The 18,935-nt window shown below is 43.1% G+C and overlaps 2 protein-coding genes across 3 annotated transcripts in view; one reads left to right on the top strand and one right to left on the bottom strand.

The window, feature by feature from the left end:
• The window catches only part of VWDE (von Willebrand factor D and EGF domains), a 70,090-nt gene extending 59,319 nt beyond the window's left edge, over positions 1 to 10,771 (bottom strand). Inside the window, 4 exon segments of the mRNA XM_089315623.1 lie at positions 1,330 to 1,517; positions 1,519 to 1,559; positions 2,928 to 3,112; positions 10,558 to 10,771. Coding sequence (XP_089171749.1) covers positions 1,330 to 1,517; positions 1,519 to 1,559; positions 2,928 to 3,112; positions 10,558 to 10,771 — 628 coding nt within the window.
• Positions 10,772 to 15,415: 4,644 nt separating this feature from the next.
• Positions 15,416 to 18,449, top strand: LOC100347060 (protein SSXT-like). Of its 2 annotated transcripts, XM_070059419.2 has the most exons (2): positions 15,416 to 16,330; positions 16,424 to 18,449. In XM_070059419.2, the coding sequence occupies exons 1-2, from the start codon at positions 15,520 to 15,522 to the stop codon at positions 16,705 to 16,707; spliced, it is 1,095 nt and encodes a 364-aa protein (XP_069915520.2). In that variant the 5' UTR covers positions 15,416 to 15,519; the 3' UTR covers positions 16,708 to 18,449. The 2 variants fall into 2 exon arrangements, with proteins under 2 accessions (XP_069915520.2, XP_008259904.3); XM_008261682.5 differs by having other exon boundaries at positions 15,416 to 18,449.
• The last annotated feature ends 486 nt before the right edge of the window (positions 18,450 to 18,935 follow it).

Raw genomic sequence — 18,935 nt, 5'->3', positions numbered from 1 at the left:
CAGCAGATTGTGGCCCAACTACTTGAGTACCTACCACCTACACTGGAAAGAGAGATGGAATTCCAGGCTCCTCACTTCAGCCTGGCCCACCCTTGGCTGTTGGGGTATTTGAAGAGTGACTGTCATTCTTCCAAACAAATAAAATAAATCTTTAAAAAGGACTAAAAAATTGACCTTAGAATTATCCTGTTAAATAAACTAAGGACTCTGTTCAGATTTTATCAGTTTCCACTCATACCATTCTCTATTGCAGTATCTAATCTAGGATATTATGCTGCATTTCTTATCATGTCTCTAACCTGTGACGCCATCTCATTTATTCCACATTTTTCATGATTCTGATATTTTTGAGGAGTGTTGCTCAGGTATTTTGTAGAATGTTCCTTAATTTGGGTTTATATGAATTTTCTCATGATTAGACTGGAGTTAGGGCTTTGGGGGAGGAATGTCACTAAAGAGAAGTGCCCTTCTTATTGCCTGTGATCAGGACATACATAATGTCAATGCACATTATCACTGGTGATGTTGCTTTGACCAAATGTGGTATATGCCAAGTTTCTGCTCATAAAATCACTAGTTGTCCCTTTCTAGACACCGTCACCTGCAAACAGCCACTGACTGCAGCCCACTATCTAAACGAGGGGAATCGACCTCCGTCTTCTAGATGAAGTAGTAGCCAAAAACATTACTTGCAATTCTTCCTTAAGGAGGCTCTATCTTTTTTCCTGTATTTATTTGTTTCTCTAATTATGCATTTTTGTAGCAGAGACCCATGGATGTTTATTTTAGTCTTTGAGTAATATTCACTTTATTTTTTATGTTTGAGGCATTCCATGGAACATATGTTCCATGAGGACAAATATGTCATTGGTGTTGTTCATCAATGTAACCCCAGAGCCTAAAGTAATTCCCAGCGCAGAATAGTCTTTCAATAAACACTGGTGAATAAAAGGTGAAATAATATGAAATACACATTTTCACGATATGTTTAACTCACTATCTTTCATTCTTAATTATAAAGATGAGCCACATAGAAGCCAATATTTTTTTACACAATCATTGTGCTCAGAGGAAAAACGAGGAAGTATGCTTTTATACTATCACATAAATAAATATTTTTGAGGACATTAAGATATTTGCAAAGAATCCTAAACTAATCAGGCCAATTTAAGCCAAGAATGTAGCTTTAGTCTGGCAATAATGGTAGGCCAAGTTTTTTACTGGGGTTTGTATTAGCTCATTTCAACCTACCCAGGAAACAAACACACAAATGCACCAAGATTATCATTCCACGGTTAGCAGTTATGTGTATTACTGATGCTTTCTTGCCTTCCGCACGATAGCCCATGCATCCCTGAGTGGGCTGTAGTAAGTACACAAAAAATTTCCCACAGTTTCTTACAGACACAGGGATTTGAAAAAGACAGCAGTCTTTGGTCGCACTGAACAGAAACCACCATGTGGCACAAGCGGTCAGGTGCTTCATCTCCCCAGGAGAAGGCAGTGTTTCTGAATCTCAGGGACAGCCAGATGGGGGCCTGTGTTCCACAGTGGTTCATCTTTTGTGTCAGAGGAAACAAAAGGTGAAAATCCAGTTTAACTTTGCATCTTCTTTTACATGACATTTGAAATATTATTAATTTTAAATATTTATTAATTATTCCCACTTAGAAAGGCAGAGAGGGAAAGAGTGAGATCTTCCAAACACTGGTCCATTCCTCAAGTGTACACAACAGTTGGGGTTGCGCCAGGCTCAAGCCTGGAGCCTAGAACTCAATCCAGCTCTCCAGTGTGGGTGTAGGGCCCAAGTACATGAGCCATCACCTGCTGCCATCCACGGTGAGCATCAGCATGAAGCAGGATGGGATATGGAAGAACCAGGACTCAAGCCAGGCACTGCAATATGGGATAAGGCCTCTCATGCAGCAATCACTGTGGCTAATACCTACCCCACTAATCATTTTTAAAAAACCTAGTAACTTGTCTTATACTATACAAGGAAAAGCAATTTTAAGGAATACCAAACTCAAGGGTAGGTAACTTATAATTAATATAAACCTATCTATGTAAGGGTCTTTATTCTTTTTTGTTACATTTGTATGGTAAACAAGAGAAATTAAATGTTGGCTGATTTTTTAAAAATTTATTCATCTACTTGAAAGTCAGAGTTACAGAGAGAGAGAGAACCTGCACCCATTCATTCACTCTCCAGACAGCCCCAATGGCCAGGGCTGAGGCAGGCTGAAGCCAGGAGCCAGGAGCCAGGAGCTTCATCTATGTCTACTACATGGGTGGCAGGGCCCACATACTTAGGCCATCTTCCATTGCTTTTCCCAGGCCATTAGCAGGGAGCTGGATGGGAAGTAGAACAGCCAGGAACTGAACCAGAACAAATGGGATGCTGGAGTCACTACAACTTTGGCCCCAAATGTTGGATGATTTACTAAAAAAGCAACAAGTAACAAGAACTGAAGTACTTAAAATATAAAGTAGGTTACTGCCTACAGATTACGTGTGGTTAAGCACAGGTGAACTGAAGAATGGGTGCCTATGTTCAAAACCTGTCTCTTAAACCTGCTAAGCTGGGTGACTCTGAGAGCATGATGTCAAATGATATCTTTCCTGAATGGCCGACAGAAATAATGATGATGGATTGTAACTTACAGTTGTGGAAATTATGTAAGATAGGCAAAGTGACTTGCTGGACTGCATGGAATGTGACATTATTATTATTACTGCTATAGCTGATAACAGTTGGACTGCTAACTGGAGTGATAACACAGGGATACTCCTTTGAATGAACTCAACTTGATACAAAATTAAAATAACACTTCAGCATGTAAAAGAAATTGGCTGTCAGAAGATTCAATCCTCATGACAAAAGCACATAAGGAAGAGCACTTGTTAGCCCTGGGACGTGGACATACCTCAACACACATGGTTGGCATTTCAGCAGGTCTGTCAAAGAGGAGAAACCGATATCATCTGAGGGAGAGGGAGTGGTCACAGATCAGGTCTTGAACAGCCTACTGCTGAAGGTGTAAAGAATCAAAATAGACACTTCTATAAGGATTGCGAAGAATCCCATGTCCCCCAGGAGAGCACTCATGAGCTAGATGGAGAGACAAGTGTCTCCATGGAACATGTTTTAGTCATTGACATAGTTTAATCCTCGGTCAAAACTGACTCCCAAGATGAAAGAAAGCAAATGAACTCACCATGTGCATAAAGACCCTCTGAAATGTCAGGGTCTCCTACAGCAAATACACCAACAAAACCCATTAGAATACATTTTTGAGGTTCAAAGCTTTCATGTAATTTGAACCAACAGAGCTGACTGCTCTTGAGATAATGTCTGCTTAGCTAGAACACCTCAAGACACTACAGGTTTCTGCCCGGTCCTCCCATTTGAATGCCACCATGGGTCCTCTTGATGAGCTTTCCCTCAAAGCAGGCCCCAGCCCTCAACATCCCATCTCTGCCAGATCCTGGACTGCAAGCTGAGCTCATCTCTTAGTCAGCCTCACACTGAAGTTCCCTGTATTCTCTGGTACAAGAAAGAACATAACACTTTTCCTTACCTCCTTCCCTCTACCCTCTCACTTTTCCTTCTTCCTTCCTCCCTTTTCCTTTCTTAGCTAAAATATTGGATGTCCCCTTTCTCTAATAAGCACAAGAAAATATATGAGTTGAGAGAGAGAGAGAGAGAGAGAGAGACATTTTGAAGGAGCATCAAAAAACACCATGGAGAAAGGAAGAGTCCCAAAAGCCAAAGTGACCTAACAGACATACATAACACCATCCCAACAACAGCAGAATATGAATTCTTCCAAAGTAGACATGGAACATTTCCCCAGGATATACCATAAGTTAGACCATAAAACAAACCTCAGTAAACTTTAAAAAAGATGGAATTTGGACACATTGAGTTCTTTGCCCACAATGGAATGTAATCAGTAACAGACTGAAATTTAACACACTTACAAATATATGCAAAGCAAATGGCCCAAATAAGCACTAGGTCAAAGAAGAAATGAAAAGGTAAATTGGAAACTACTTGAATAAGAATTAAAATGAAGACATCACATGCCAAATTTTATGGGATATTGTAAAGTAGTGCTCAGAGATAAATTTATAGGTATAAATGCCTATATTAAAAAAGAAAAAAGTCTCATACTTTAAGATATTAGAAAAATAAGAGTATACTGAACCCAAGGGAGACATAGGGAGAAAATTTTAAGATCATTTCTAGAATAACTCTCTTTTGATGCCTACTCATCACGCTGGAAAGAGGATCCTTATATTTTTTTCTCTTTTTTTTTTTTTTTTTTTTTTTTTTGACAGGCAGAGTGGACAGTGAGAGAGAGACAGAGAGAGAAAGGTCTTCCTTTTGCCGTTGGTTCACCCTCCAATGGCCGCCGCTGCAGCCGGCGCACCGCGCTGATCCAATGGCAGGAACCAGGATCCAGGTGCTTTTCCTGGTCTCCCATGGGGTGCAGGGCCCAAGCACCTGGGCCATCCTCCACTGCACTCCCTGGCCATAGCAGAGAGCTGGCCTGGAAGAGGGGCAACCGGGACAGAATCCGGCGCCCCAACCGGGACTAGAACCCGGTGTGCCGGCGCCGCAAGGTGGAGGATTAGCCTATTGAGCCACGGCGCCGGCCCTCTCTGTGGTTTTGACAGAAAAAGAACCCTCCAGGTGAAGGACTGCAAATGGGTTCCCTATAAAAAATGAATGAAATTGAGGGTAGAAATTTCTTTGTCCCACATTCCATCTGCTCCTCCTATCTTAACAACCAACTCAAGATCTGTATTGGTGAGCATTCGGAAAAGTGGAAGATTTCCTACGTCTAAGCTTTCTCCTATCTCAGCTCTAAACTTTCTCTGGTTCAAGTTCTCTTAACTTCCAAAGCTCTTGCTAAAAAGCCAAAACCCCTTTCTTCTATGTTGGCTGTTCCAGCTCTCACATTCTCACTCACTGTACCTTCCCCTCTGGCCCAGGAATCCCAATCTTATTTCAGAACCAGCCCTTGTCCAAAGTCTACCAAGGCAAGTTTGGGAATGGGCCATCTCTATGCCATCATCCCCTGGCTCTCATTCTCCAACCAGTCTTCACCCCTCCCTGTCCTGTTCATTTTACCATAAGAATAACATCTTCCTGGGCTCTCAGGTCACCTATCCCACCCTTCTGACAGCTCTTTTGTTTTATCATGACCAAGCCAGACAGGAAAATCAGGTCTTTTGATGGGTTTTTGGGTACATCAGAGTGTCCCTGGAAAATTGCATTCTGCTCTTCCTTCCTCAGAGAGCCATTTGTCAGTGAAACTGGGCACAGCCCAGAGCAATGCTTCAGTACCTTGTCAGGTCTCCTCAATTCCTACAAACTCGATTTCCTGGTCCCATGAAAGAGTGCTTCCTAGATTGGCCCTTCAAACCAGTGGCTCACGGAATTAATTACTATTTCCAGATATATTTTCTTTTCCCTCATTGTCCCTCTACTCAGTAACCTGCTAGATTCTCCTCCTTAAAATCTCTCTCTCCAACCAAAGGATATGTCAGTTTCATTTGCCTCTCGATCGAAAAACTTATTCATGGTTTACATAGCACCTTTCTTAGGTTCTCCAATAATGACTCTGTCCTTTGTTCTAGACCCTATGTAGGCCATTTGGGGCCTCTTTCCTTTGTAATCATAATCTTAATCAATGGCTCTATTCACGACCTGTGTGTGCTGATGATCCTCTCCTCCACTTAATATTGTATGATTGTTTAGAATTTTTCTACAGACAAACCCCTCTACCCATGAGCAGCCTTTCTTCCAGTCTTGATCGGGATCAGCTTCTCAGCTTCTCTCTCAATAGTGATCTCAGGAACAGCTTTGGGCCACAACGTTGTCTCGACTCCAAAACAACTCCAACAGTTGTAAGAGGAGGTCACTAATCCATTGAGACCTCAGCTGATACTGAGGTCTCCAAAACCGTACCACCTCACTAACAGGCGTGGTATTACAGAACAGACTGACCTTAATGTTAACCAATCAGGCCACACAAAACCACAACCATCTAACAGCATCACTAGGGTCCAGAGACCCCCCCCATTTCCTCTCCTCTATAAAATCCTGCCATTACTTGGTTAATGCCACTACTAGGACCACTGGCCGCTATTCTCACCCTGGCTTTTATACTATCCTGTCTAAGTGTTTACAGGAGGTGATAATGGAACAAACCAAAGCCTTCACTAACCAGGTGGTCAACCAAATGCTGCTACAGGGATACACTTGGCTCCTCACCCAGATCTTGGCTTGAGGCATCACTCCCTGATAGCGGAGAGTGACTCATTTCCCGCATGTCAGCAGGAAGTAGCTCTAAAGACAGATCATCATCCCTCCACCCCTCCTGGACTTTGGGGGCCGATATAATCCCATGCAACACTTGCTTTATAAACAAACAAAGGGGGCAATGTTAGTAAAATGGCAGTCTTATCTGTGGTGCAATCTTGTCCTCAGCTCTAGCCCCCCCCCCGCCATTGCTAGAAGTCAGGTGACAAAATAGCCCAACCACAGGGGTCAGCTCCACTCCACCCCAATGAGATTCATCGCTCCTAATGAAGTAGGCAGGCATACAGGTTAAAATAAATTAGGTTTGTGAGCTGGAAGACCACGTGCCTGTGTGACCTCACACCCTACCTGATACCTTCGCCATGCCCCTGTGTGACGTCATGCTCCTACCTGGCCACACCTGGGTGCCCACCAGCCAATCAGGTTAATTAACCACTCCCCTTTGGAAATGGGTTAATAGCCTGGGACGTGGTGTGTCCTGCCCTTCTGTGTCCTGGCCTCTTTCCAGGAGGGGGCTGGCTGAAGCCCTGCACCCTCAGGGCGCGTGGCCTTTGGGCCACCTGCTCTAGGCTTCCTGGCCTAGATGCTCCTCCATGTGGCTGGTTCCTGGTGCTCGGTATGAATCCAGATTTACCCCTCTCTCTTAGATAAAGCTCTCTCTTTCCTATGATTTCTCTCACTGAATAAAAGCTTAAAATGTACCATGCTGCCTCATTTATTGATTCCGGTATTTAGAATTCTTCTCTAAATATTAGGCAAGAACCCTCTCAGGCTTATTAATATTGGGGATTTACTAATAAGCATATGGTGATATCATATGGCACCCCAAATTCCATAACATGTGTGGCACCCTAGATAGCGCTTCTGGGGAACTTTAAGGGGCCACGTTTTCATATAATTTTTAGGGGTCCATTCTGCAATATCACTACTTCTCTAGCCCCTACAAAGGTATAACAGGACCTGCTTCCCACATATGTGCTCTCTCTCTTGATCTCTCTCTCCCCCCTTCACCCCTTCCCTCCCACCTATTGGATTTCCCCCATCAATAAATCTTTTCCCTTAAAAAAAAAACTTCATACTGTAATATCATAGAACACTGTTGAAAGAAACAAAAATTCTAATTAAAAAAATACATCCATATTTATGGATCAGAGGACTTAATGTTCTTTGGAATTTGCAGATTCATGACAATTTCAAACAGAATACCAGCTGATGCCTTTAGATTATGAAATTCATATGGAAGTTCAAGGGTCCTAGAATGATGAAAGCAATCTTGAGAAAGAACAAAGTAGGAGGACCCAAGCTTTCCCACTTCAAAATTTACTACAAATCAACAGTAATCAAGATAGTGTGTGGTACTGGCATAAGGACAGACATTAGATCAATAAATAGAATCAAGAATTCAGAAATAAACCCATATATCCATGGTTAACTGATTTTCGACAAGGGTGCTACCACTGTTCACTTAGAGAAAAGACAATATTTTCAACTAATATTTTGGGATATCCAGATATCCACATATAATGGAATGAGGCTGGATCCTTACCTTATACCAAATAAGAAATTAACTCAAAACTGATCCAAGACCAAAATATAAAACTTAAAACTATAAGTCTCTTAGGAAAAGATATTGAGCTAAATCTTTACTACTTAAAATTGGCAATGGATTACGACAATAAAAACATATTCAATAAAGGAAAAGATAAATTGATCATCAAAATGAAAAATTTCTATACTTCATAGGACACTAAGAAAGTGAAAAGGGGCTGAGGTTTGTCCCAATGGTTAAGATGCCTGTGTCCCATATAGGAGTGCTGGGTTTGACTCTTGGCTCCACTCCAGACTCTGGCTTCCTGCTAATGCAGATCCTGGAAGGCAGCAGGCAATGGGTCTTGCCACTCAAGTGGCACACGTGGATTGAGATCCAGGCTCTTGGCTTCTGCTGGCAGCCACTGTGGGCATCTAAGGAGCGAACCAATCAATAGGACCTCTCTCAGTCCCTCTCCCTTCTCTGCTACCTCTCCCTTCTAAATAAATTAATTAAACATTTTTTGAAGAACTGAAAAGACAACTCACAGAATGTGAAAAATAACTGCAAAATTGATATGAAAAGTGTATGTAGAATAGAATATAAAATTACCCGTTTGACTCAAGAAAAAAGCCAACAAAATAATTAAGAAAAATGGCAAGATATCTGCAATGGTATTTCTCCAAAGAATATATTCAAATGCCCAATAAGCATATGAAGAAATGCTTGACACCCTTAGCCATCAGAGAATTTTAGATAAAACCAGAGATGCCACTTCATACTTGCAGGATGGCAGACTCAAAACAAACCACAGAAGCATTGGTAGGAATGTGAAGAACCCGTAACCTTCAACACACGGCTGCAGTGTCCTTCAAATGTGTAGTCATAGAGTTAGCTCAGCAGTTCTACTGCTAGGTATACATCCAAGAGGAATGAAAACAAGTAGCTACACAAAAACCTACACAATGCTGTTTGTAGCAGCATTGTTTATAGTAGCCAGAAGGTGGAAATAACTCAAACTGATGCATGTATATACAAAATGTGGTATCTCCTTGTAATGGAACATTACCTTTCAAAGAAATGATGTACAGACACATGTTACAATACGGATGAGCCTTGAAAACATTATACTGGGTGGGAAAACAGACACAAAAAACTTATCATATGATTCCTATGATTATAAAAAAATACACAGTTTAGATACAAATTAGTGACTGCTTATGGCTAGAGAGGCAGGGAGGGTGATGGAGGATCTGAGTGACAGCTAAGGGCCCAGTTTTTCTTTTTGACTTTATAAAAATGTTCTAAAATTGCAGTGATGGTTATACACATGAGATACACTGAAAACAATAGGACCGTACACTTTAAATGAGTGATCTGTACAGTATATGACTATGGCTTAATAAATCTGAAAAAAGTCTCAGTAAGTATACTTTCCAGTCACCTTCTCTGCTTCTATTGAAACGATTACCTTTACCATGACATGAGCTTTAAGCTAGTACGAGATAATAGCTGCCTTTCCTAGAAAAGCCACTAACCTAGCATGTGGAAGCAAAAGGAGTTGCGTGGTCTGCAGTAAGTGTGGAAGTATCTTCTAAGTATTGGTCTTTTTTTTCTAGAAACATCTAACTGTAAGGAATGTACACTTCATAGGCTGTTATGTGCATCTTAAAAAGCTCCTCATAAAGATCTGGTAAATGCATAAGCAAACCAGAGAAGGCACAGCTGTTAAGTTGTTTCATTTCAGAAAACAATAAGCCGCGTTCTAACTTTTTAAAAATTTTACCCTCCCCTCCCCTCCCCCAAGCAAACTTACCTTAGTGAAACTGGTGAGGATGCATAAGATGATAAGAAGACAAAATTACACCCTAAGCACTTTTTTTTTTTTTTTTTTTGACAGGCAGAGTGGACAGTGAGAGAGAGAGAAAAGTCTTCCTTTGCCGTTGGTTCACCCTCCAATGGCCACCGCGGCCGGCGCGCTGCCGTTCCGATGGCAGGAGCCAGGTGCTTCTCCTGGTCTCCCATGGGGTGCAGGGCCCAAGCACTTGGGCCATCCTCCACTGCACTCCCTGGCCACAGCAGAGAGCTGGCCTGGAAGAGGGACAACCGGGACAGAATCCGGAGCCCCGACCGGGACTAGAACCCGGTGTGCCGGCGCCGCTAGGCGGAGGATTAGCTTAGTGAGCCGCGGCGCCGGCCAACCCTAAGCACTTATAAACGTTCCCCATGAATTATTTTTCAAGCTGCAGCTGACTGCACAACGGATCAGATGTATCTGAAAACTACGAGGACACCTAAATAATCAACAGGTCACCGCTCCGTGAACACCGGCACGCAGGGCTGACGAAGCTGACTACGCGTCCTGTACCTTCACCGTATTTTACCCCGTGTTTTCCTTGCCAGGGATGAAGGGAGGCGGACAGATTTCTTCCACGGCAGCCAAACGAATTCTAACACAGGTACGAAGAGAACCTAGAGACTTCCGACAGGGCCCAGAGGTTCGCTAGCTCGTCGTTTCCGCGCGCGGGCGCAGCCTGGCACCTAACTTTGCCGGCACTTTGCACCCACTGGCGTTATCTGGAGGACCCAGCCAAACGGTAAAGCGCGGGAAACGAAGGCACACAAGCAGGACCGGGGGTCGCAGGTGTGGAAAAAGTCCACCAGCGCCAGGGAGCCGCAGACAACGCCGGCGCACCGGGCTGTCCAGCGCCCGCGGCGGCAGCGACAACGGGAAGGTCCGGCGGCGACAACCGCACGAAGCCCGAAAGCGGCCCCGCGCGCCTACCTCGCCCAGGGGCCCCGGGTGCCAGCGGCGTCAGCGCCAGGGCCGGCGTCCAGGCTCCGCCGGGCATGGCTCCTGCGCCGAAGGCCGGGGCCAGCGGAGCCTCGGAGCCCTCCTCTCCAGACATTCTCCCGGCCTCAGGGAGGCGGCGCGTCCCCGCTCCGCGGGCGCAGCCAGCTCTTCCCGGGGACAGGGACCCGAGCCCGGGCGCTACCTCAACGACGACGACCCCTCCCCCGCCTCCTCCCCTCCTCCCCTCCCTCTCCTCCCCCTCCCCCTCCCCCCCTCCTCCTCCTCCCCCCCCCCGCCCCGACTGCCCGCGCGCGGGCGCCACGGCCCACCTGCCCACGCACCTTCCGCGCGCCCAGCTCCTGGGACGCACGTGTGTGAGAAGGAACTAGTAACATAGGCTGCTCTTCCGCCGGCCCTCCCGTCAGAGAAGCCTCGGGGGGTCGGCGCCCCGCACCACCGCTCGGCCCCCTCTCCGGATGCGGCTTTGCTCCTGAGGGCCGGAGCGTCTCTGTAAGCCTCGCGAGGAAATGGCGGGAGGAGGGCGCACGGGGGCCTGCTGCGAGGGCGCGGCCCTGTCCTTGCCTCCGGGACCGGTTCAAAAGCGCAAGGGTCCTGTCCAGCACTCCCCAGAGCTTGGGGTCTGTCCACACACAAAGTGCAGTTTTCTCAGTATCATCAGGAGTGGTAGTAGTTACAGTTAGGATCAAATCTTAACAGATCTTTTGTGAATTGATTATCTAGCAGTATCGAGAAATGCAATACACCTTTATATTTTCTTAGGGGAAAAATAACACCTCTGACTTCCATCAACCATATAATTGTAATATTAGTCTTATTTTTCCCTTCATGTTTTTATTAAAAAAGCCAGTTTACAAATTTAAAATATACTTGTCCCAAAACCCAGTTTTCCTCCTGATGAATTAAGATGGCAAAAACTAAAATAAATTTTTTTTGATCTGGATAGAAAAATTAAACCATCTTGGATCTTCTAGAATGCACTGATTAAAATTTCATTACAAGACTGAAAAACAAGTATTAAAGTCGACACTTCAACATATGTCTTGTGAGGTTAACAAAAAATTGGCGTGAGACTTAATTTACATTTTTATTTTTGAGAAGAAAAAAACAATGGAAGCATGGTATCCTTATTGCAGATGTTGTTGGTGCTTGTACAGTACAGTAAATATCAGAAATAATACAGAATGTATGAGGGAAGAAGTAAACCGAGCATGGCTAAGTACAATGCAACTTAAATGAAAAGTTCATCAGGAAGAAATGTCAAATAATAATTTTTTTTTAACTTTTATTTAATGAATATAAATTTCCAAAGTACGATTTATGGATTACAATGGCTTCCCCCCCATACCGTCCCTCCCACCCACAACCCTCCCCTCTCCCACTCCCTCTCCCCTTCCATTCACATCAAGATTCATTTTCGATTATCTTAATATACAGAAGATCAGCTTAGTATACATTAAGTAAGGATTTCAACAGTTTGCTCCCACACAGAAACCTAAAGTGAAAAATAATAGATGATTTTTTTAAAATGATGATGAATTTTCTTGGAAAAGGAAGTGTTTCAGCTTTTGTCATGTTCATTTACCAGTGATGATAGGTTTGACTGATTGGGAAAGAAAAATTCAGGGAGCAGAAAGACAGTAATTAAGGGCAGATACCCTGGATTCAGGAGACCTGGGCTCTGCTTCCTATTTAGAGCCTGTGAAGCCTTGAACAGCCACTCATCCTCTCTTCAGCTTCATTTTTCTGTACAACAGGAATGATAGTACCCCACAGAGTTTAAGAATCAGCAGTGTGTGGGGGGCGTGGGGCGGAGGGGAGCTGGAGAGAGAGCACTTGGACTAGTGTCTATTATTAGTGCTACACAGTAGTAGTTATGGATGGATCTAGTCGTTTAGTGTTATGAAAGCAAGAGTTAAAGTCTATGTAATTATGCTTTTTCTTCTAATTATGTAAAGGTGCATGGTTTCACAGCAGTACTGTATTGCAGGTTACTGCATAATTTGGAGTAACTTTATTGAGAAACACCTATGTATGTAACACAAATTTAAATGAGAGAGGCCTTGCTCTCTCCTGAACCATGTTGGGACAATAGACTCTCTTGCCCTGAAATGCAAAATTGGTGGGGTTGCTTGGTAGTGTACTTGAGCTGAGCACTGGAACAGTGAGAGCCAAAGAAAACCTGTATTCAGATCAAGAGCCAAGTAGTAAAAGCTGACCAGCTGAGAGGGGAGGAAAGACCGAGGTGGATGCCCAAGGAGAAGTGGAGATGAGAAACCTGAGAGAATAGAGAAACAGTGAAATGGGAAACATGTGGGAGTGGTGGAGAAACAGAGAAACCACACACGTGCACCGAGGAGAGAGACACAGGCAGAGAAACAGAGGCCGGCAGAGGGTTTCCTCCATCCCAATGATTTTCCATTCCATGGCCCCAGACTTGGGAGGATGGCCTACTTTCCTGTCTAGAGTTTCATTAAATATCTCCAGGACACTGTCTGTAAATTGGGTTTAAGTGAGACTGAATTGGGTTTTTTACATTTGAAAGGATGGTATCTAACCCCAGTAGAAAATACAAGCCATATAAATTTGGCATTTTCTGCTCTGCTTAAGTATTTTGCTAGAGAAGGAATAGAAAAAGTGCCATTGTGATTAGTACTTAAATGTTGCAGTCCCCTTGTCTAAAGGGGAAATGGGTCATTTGGCCACACAGAACCTCTGCCATCCATTGTCCAAGGAAGGATCTGTTTCTTTGCCTTCTCCAGCTACTAGAGGCTTTCTGCACAGAGTGACGCATGGCTCTTTCCTCCATTTCCCCAGGCAGTGGTGGGACATCCTTTCTCCTGTCTGCTCTCTGCTTTAGTCCTTGGATCAGTCTTGGAACTGACCTTCCTGTTTGCTGTCACATGGACGCACTAGATTACACTGAGGCTGAAGATTGTACTGTGTGATTCAAACAGGCTTTTTTTTTTTTTTACTATAAAATATGGCATTTTTATGGGAAATTAATCCCAAATGCAACAAAACACCTAGCAGAAGACTGAGAAATTACTTTTTGAAAGTTTTGTTTCTGACATTTTTTTGCAATAAAGCAAGCCTTAAAAGTTGCTATTTTAATAAATAAACTTATTTCAAATTAATATTTTTCCACAATGTGATTTTAAAATGAGATTGGAATACTAATGTTCCTTTGGGAGGAATTGAAAAAAGATATTTTCCTGTTTAACTGGCATCCAAATACACCAAGTAATACTGATTGCATCTGAAGTGGACATTATAAATGATTTTTAAATTGAAGTGTAAGTGTAATGGCTATTTGAATATTATTTCTACTCTTCTAGAAGCTTTAAATAGAACATTGTAGCAGGTGGCAAAGCTTTGTGACATTTATGTTTCTATTTATATGATTTATGGATTTATCTCTTTCTAAATTACAAAGCACTTTGAGCCCCTTGATTATAACTTATAATATAGTAGTTTGTAACTGGAAAGAGATAGTTAGATTTATAAAACAATCCAGTAGATGTCAGGGGATTTAGTTTTTGTGCTGATTTCCCGAACACCAACCTTAATTCATTTAAAATAAGCCACATAGTTTAGAATATAAAACTTATTTTGGGGTCGGCGCCATGGCTCACTTGGTTGATTCTCCGCCTGCAGTGCCGGCATCCCATACGGGTGCTGGGTTCTAGTCCCGGTTGCTCCTCTTCCAGTCCAGCTCTCTGCTGCGGCCTGGGAAGGCAGTGGAGGATGGCCCAAGTGCTTGGGCCCTGCACCCGCATGGGAGACCAGGAAGAGGCACCTGGCTCCTGGCTTTGGATCAGTGCAGCTCTGGCTATTGCGACCATTTGGGGAGTGAACCAACGGAAGGAAGACCTTTCTCTCTGTCTCTCTAACTCTACCTGTCAAATAATAATAAAAAAGAATATAAAACTTATTTTAAAAATTTATTGAAATATAGTTCACATAAAATAAAATTGACCTGTTTTTGGTCTACAACTCAATGAATTTTGGTGCATTTACTGTGCTTCACCAACATTACCACAAACTAATTTGAAAACATTTATGTCATTTTAAAGGCTGCAAAGGAAGGCACCTTGGATGGATTTCAAGGCAAATACTGATTTTCTGTCCTGATCATGTCCTATCTTTGGGGAATTTGAATTTGAATTTTCAACATGGAAAGTCAGCTGCTGAGACTCTAAGAACTATGGCCTTACAACTGAGGAGACTGAACAATGTGAGGCAGTGTGGTGTAATGGATAAGACAGTAAGTCCTGGCCTCAGACTGACTTGTTTTGATGACAGGCCTGGTGCTTCTCATTTAGATAACTCTGGGCAAGGTACTTATCTGACAATGTTACTTTAGTATTAAGCTGCATAATACACATGAAGTCTTCAGACATGTTCAGTGAATGGCAGAAGTTCAGTGAAGACTTACCCAGCCTTCAAGAGGCCCCCTTATGCAATGTGCCTCTATGACTTGTTACTGCCTTGTTGTGTTGATACTGGGCTCAAATGTGACAGCATGCTATTTAGGCTTTCTGGAAAATGGAAACAACATACCAGTATCTACCATCCTAATGATGGCATACAAATTAAAATTATGAGTATGTATGTCAAATATAGATACACTATACAGATACACTATTTCACACAGTGCCTGTTAATGACTAAATAACTGACAGAGACACACCCAGTAATTGAAATATCCTATTCAGGTGTTAATAATAGACTTTGGAGCGCTCGGGACTTGCAGATAGTGGTGACGGCAGCAACATATCTGTTGCGTTCGCAGCCCCGAGGCAGTGAGGCAAGGGGGAGATCACTCCTGCTGCAATCCAGAAGATGTTGGACGAAAATAACCATCTTATTCAGTGTATAATGGACTATCAGAATAAAGGAAAGACCTCAGAGTGCTCTCAGTATCAGCAGATGTTGCACACAAACTCGGTATACCTTGCTACAATAGCAGATTCTAATCAAAATATGCAGTCACTTTTACCAGCACCACCCACACAGAATATGCCTATGGGTCCTGGAGGGATGAGTCAGAGCGGCCCTCCCCCACCTCCACGCGCTCACAACATGCCTTCAGATGGAATGGTAGGTGGGGGTCCTCCTGCACCACACATGCAGAACCAGATGAACGGCCAGATGCCTGGGCCTAACCATATGCCTATGCAGGGACCTGGACCTAATCAACTCAATATGACAAACAGTTCCATGAATATGCCTTCAAGTAGCCATGGATCCATGGGAGGTTACAACCATTCCGTGCCATCATCACAGAGCATGCCAGTACAGAATCAGATGACAATGAGTCAGGGGCAACCAATGGGAAACTATGGCCCCAGGCCAAATATGAACATGCAGCCAAACCAAGGTCCAGTGATGCATCAGCAGCCTCCTTCTCAGCAATTCAGTATGCCACAAGGAGGAGGGCAGCATTACCAAGGACAGCAGCCACCTATGGGAATGATGGGTCAAGTTAACCAAGGCAATCATATGATGGGTCAGAGACAGATTCCTCCTTATAGACCACCTCAGCAGGGGCCACCACAGCAGTACTCAGGCCAGGAAGACTATTATGGAGATCAATACAGTCATGGTGGACAAGGTCCTCCAGAAGGCATGAACCAGCAATATTACCCTGATGGTCATAATGATTATGGTTATCAGCAACCGTCGTATCCTGAACAAGGCTACGATAGGCCTTATGAGGATTCCTCACAACATTATTACGATGGAGGAAATTCGCAGTATGGCCAACAGCAAGATGCTTACCAAGGGCCACCTCCACAACAAGGCTATCCACCCCAACAACAGCAGTACCCAGGGCAGCAGGGTTATCCAGGACAGCAACAGGGCTATGGTCCTTCACAGGGTGGTCCTGGTCCTCAGTATCCTAACTATCCACAGGGACAAGGTCAACAATATGGGGGTTACAGACCAACACAACCTGGACCACCACAGCCCCCCCAGCAGAGACCTTATGGATATGACCAGGGACAGTATGGAAATTACCAACAATGAAACAGTACTTACATTCCAATAGCCAGTATCTATTAGCAGCCATATTGTCACCTCAGCACTGTGGACACCTCCCTGTGAAAAGATCCTTTCATTCCATCTAGTTTTTGGAAAAGCCTTGTGGATAAGTGGCTGTTTCATCAATAAGCAGCCTTTGTGGTTTAGTTATAAAAGGCTTTAGTAGCTCATTTCACATTTCTACTCTCAATGGCAACATTGGACAGAAAAATGCAGTGACATAACCAGTTTGCAATGATTTTGGAACTGTGTTTCAAATGGACTGTTACAGACGGAAAGGTGTCAACAGCTTTGTATGTTTATGAAGGTTAAGGGAATTTAATACTTTTCCACAGATTCTTTTGTAAGGGGAAGAGGGAAATGAACACTTTTTACAGCAGCAATATTTTGTATATTATGTTTATTTCATGTGATGAATATGCAAGGCGGTACACTGTGCACTGGACAGAATCAGAAATCCTCTGTTAATGTGGACTGGAGCATAGTAGATGCTTGATTGTTTGGGTCTCAAATTGGTGTCCTATAAAGATAAAGGTGAGAGAGGAGGCAAAGCACACCATATGTCCACTGTTAGATTCTCCTAGAGGAAATTCAAATCCCTTTTATCTCTTAGATAATGAAAGGCACTGTGGTACAGTTTTGGGTAAAAAGACATTTTTTAAAAGCCTTCCAGTTTTGTGGATTAAAACCTTTTTATAAAGACCATTTATATTACTGTTTTAAAATGTGAGGCAATAAGAATTACTTTATGTTTGATTTGAAGTATCTTTGGTAATAGCTTCATGTAAATGAAGTGGTAATCCTCTCTTAAGATAGCAGTAACTGAAAATGAAAGTGTTAATTTTACCTTGTTTGAGTAATCAGGGAACTTAGAAAATAATATCAAAACATTTTATAAATGATATCAGAGGAGAGTTAGTGTTGACCCAGGAATTTTATTTTTTAACATTCGAAGGATAATTGGTTTATATGATAAAATATTATTTCAACTTTCTTAACTGGAGATAATGCCATTTATAAAGGAACATTTTATGTTTTCCCCTTTTTTATGTTGGTTAATATAATACAGAGATGTTCAGGAAAATGCTTATTGATGAGGTTTATTCTGATTTGTATTAAAAGCATAGAGGTTGCATTATAGATCACCTTGTTTATAAGCATGGCATAGTTAATCATTATTTGAGACTGTCCTGTGCCTGATTATTTTAGCTCAATTCAGGGATGTTACATTGGGCAGGAAAGCATGCATTGAGAAATTTCTAGCCACAGTTATTTAAGCATAATCCAAAAACATCTAGCCCAAAGGTAAGTTGCTGTTTTCATCACAGTTGCCTGTGCCCAGGGAATAAGATGTATTCTTTATCATTCAATTGATTTTTCCCACTTCTAACTGGAAACAAAATGAAGGGGGAGGGCATAAGTTTGAATAAGCAGAACATACTGTTCTCAATATGCTGTAATCAAAAGGAGGCATTTCAGCGTGTCTGTGTGAATGAGAGAGTGAATGTGTGTCTGTGTATGTGTGTTTTAAGGTCAGAATTGGTTTTCTTTCATCTTGGTCAGTGGATAACGGACATCAAGTTTAAACAGATAAAGCATAAACAGCCTTATTGTGATTGAAATGCTTATAGATTCTGTGCCAATTTTCCACTACTGTGTATTTTGTTGCTATTTAAAGCTGTATCCACTCTAATGGAAGAATAAATTATTTGTGATTTAAAAAAAAATTATAGACTTCGTGGTGGGGCAGACCTGCTTTAGAAATATCAGTTCTAGATCCTGCTGTGTGTCTCAGCTTCTTCATTTTTTTTTTTTTTTTTTTTTTTTTTTAAATTTTTGACAGGCAGAGTGGACAGTGAGAGAGAGAGACAGAGAGAGAAAGGTCTTCCTTTGCCGTTGGTTCACCCTCCAATGGCCGCCGCTGCAGCCGGCGCACCGCGCTGATCCGATGGCAGGAGCCAGGATCCAGGTGCTTTTCCTGGTCTCCCATGGGGTGCAGGACCCAAGCACCTGGGCCATCCTCCACTGCACTCCCTGGCCATAGCAGAGAGCTGGCCTGGAAGAGGGGCAACCGGGACAGAATCCGGCGCCCCGACCGGGACTAGAACCCGGTGTGCCGGCGCCGCAAGGTGGAGGATTAGCCTATTGAGCCACGGCGCCGGCTCTCAGCTTCTTCATTTTTAACATAAGGAAATAAATGCATACCTCCTAGG

Source organism: Oryctolagus cuniculus, chromosome 16 (assembly GCF_051225735.1).
Source record: "Oryctolagus cuniculus isolate XC-2025 breed Fujian yellow rabbit chromosome 16, ASM5122573v1, whole genome shotgun sequence".
NCBI classification, from domain to species: domain Eukaryota; kingdom Metazoa; phylum Chordata; class Mammalia; order Lagomorpha; family Leporidae; genus Oryctolagus; species Oryctolagus cuniculus.
Note: the sequence above shows the minus strand (reverse complement) of the source record. Positions and strands in the feature narration are given on the sequence as shown.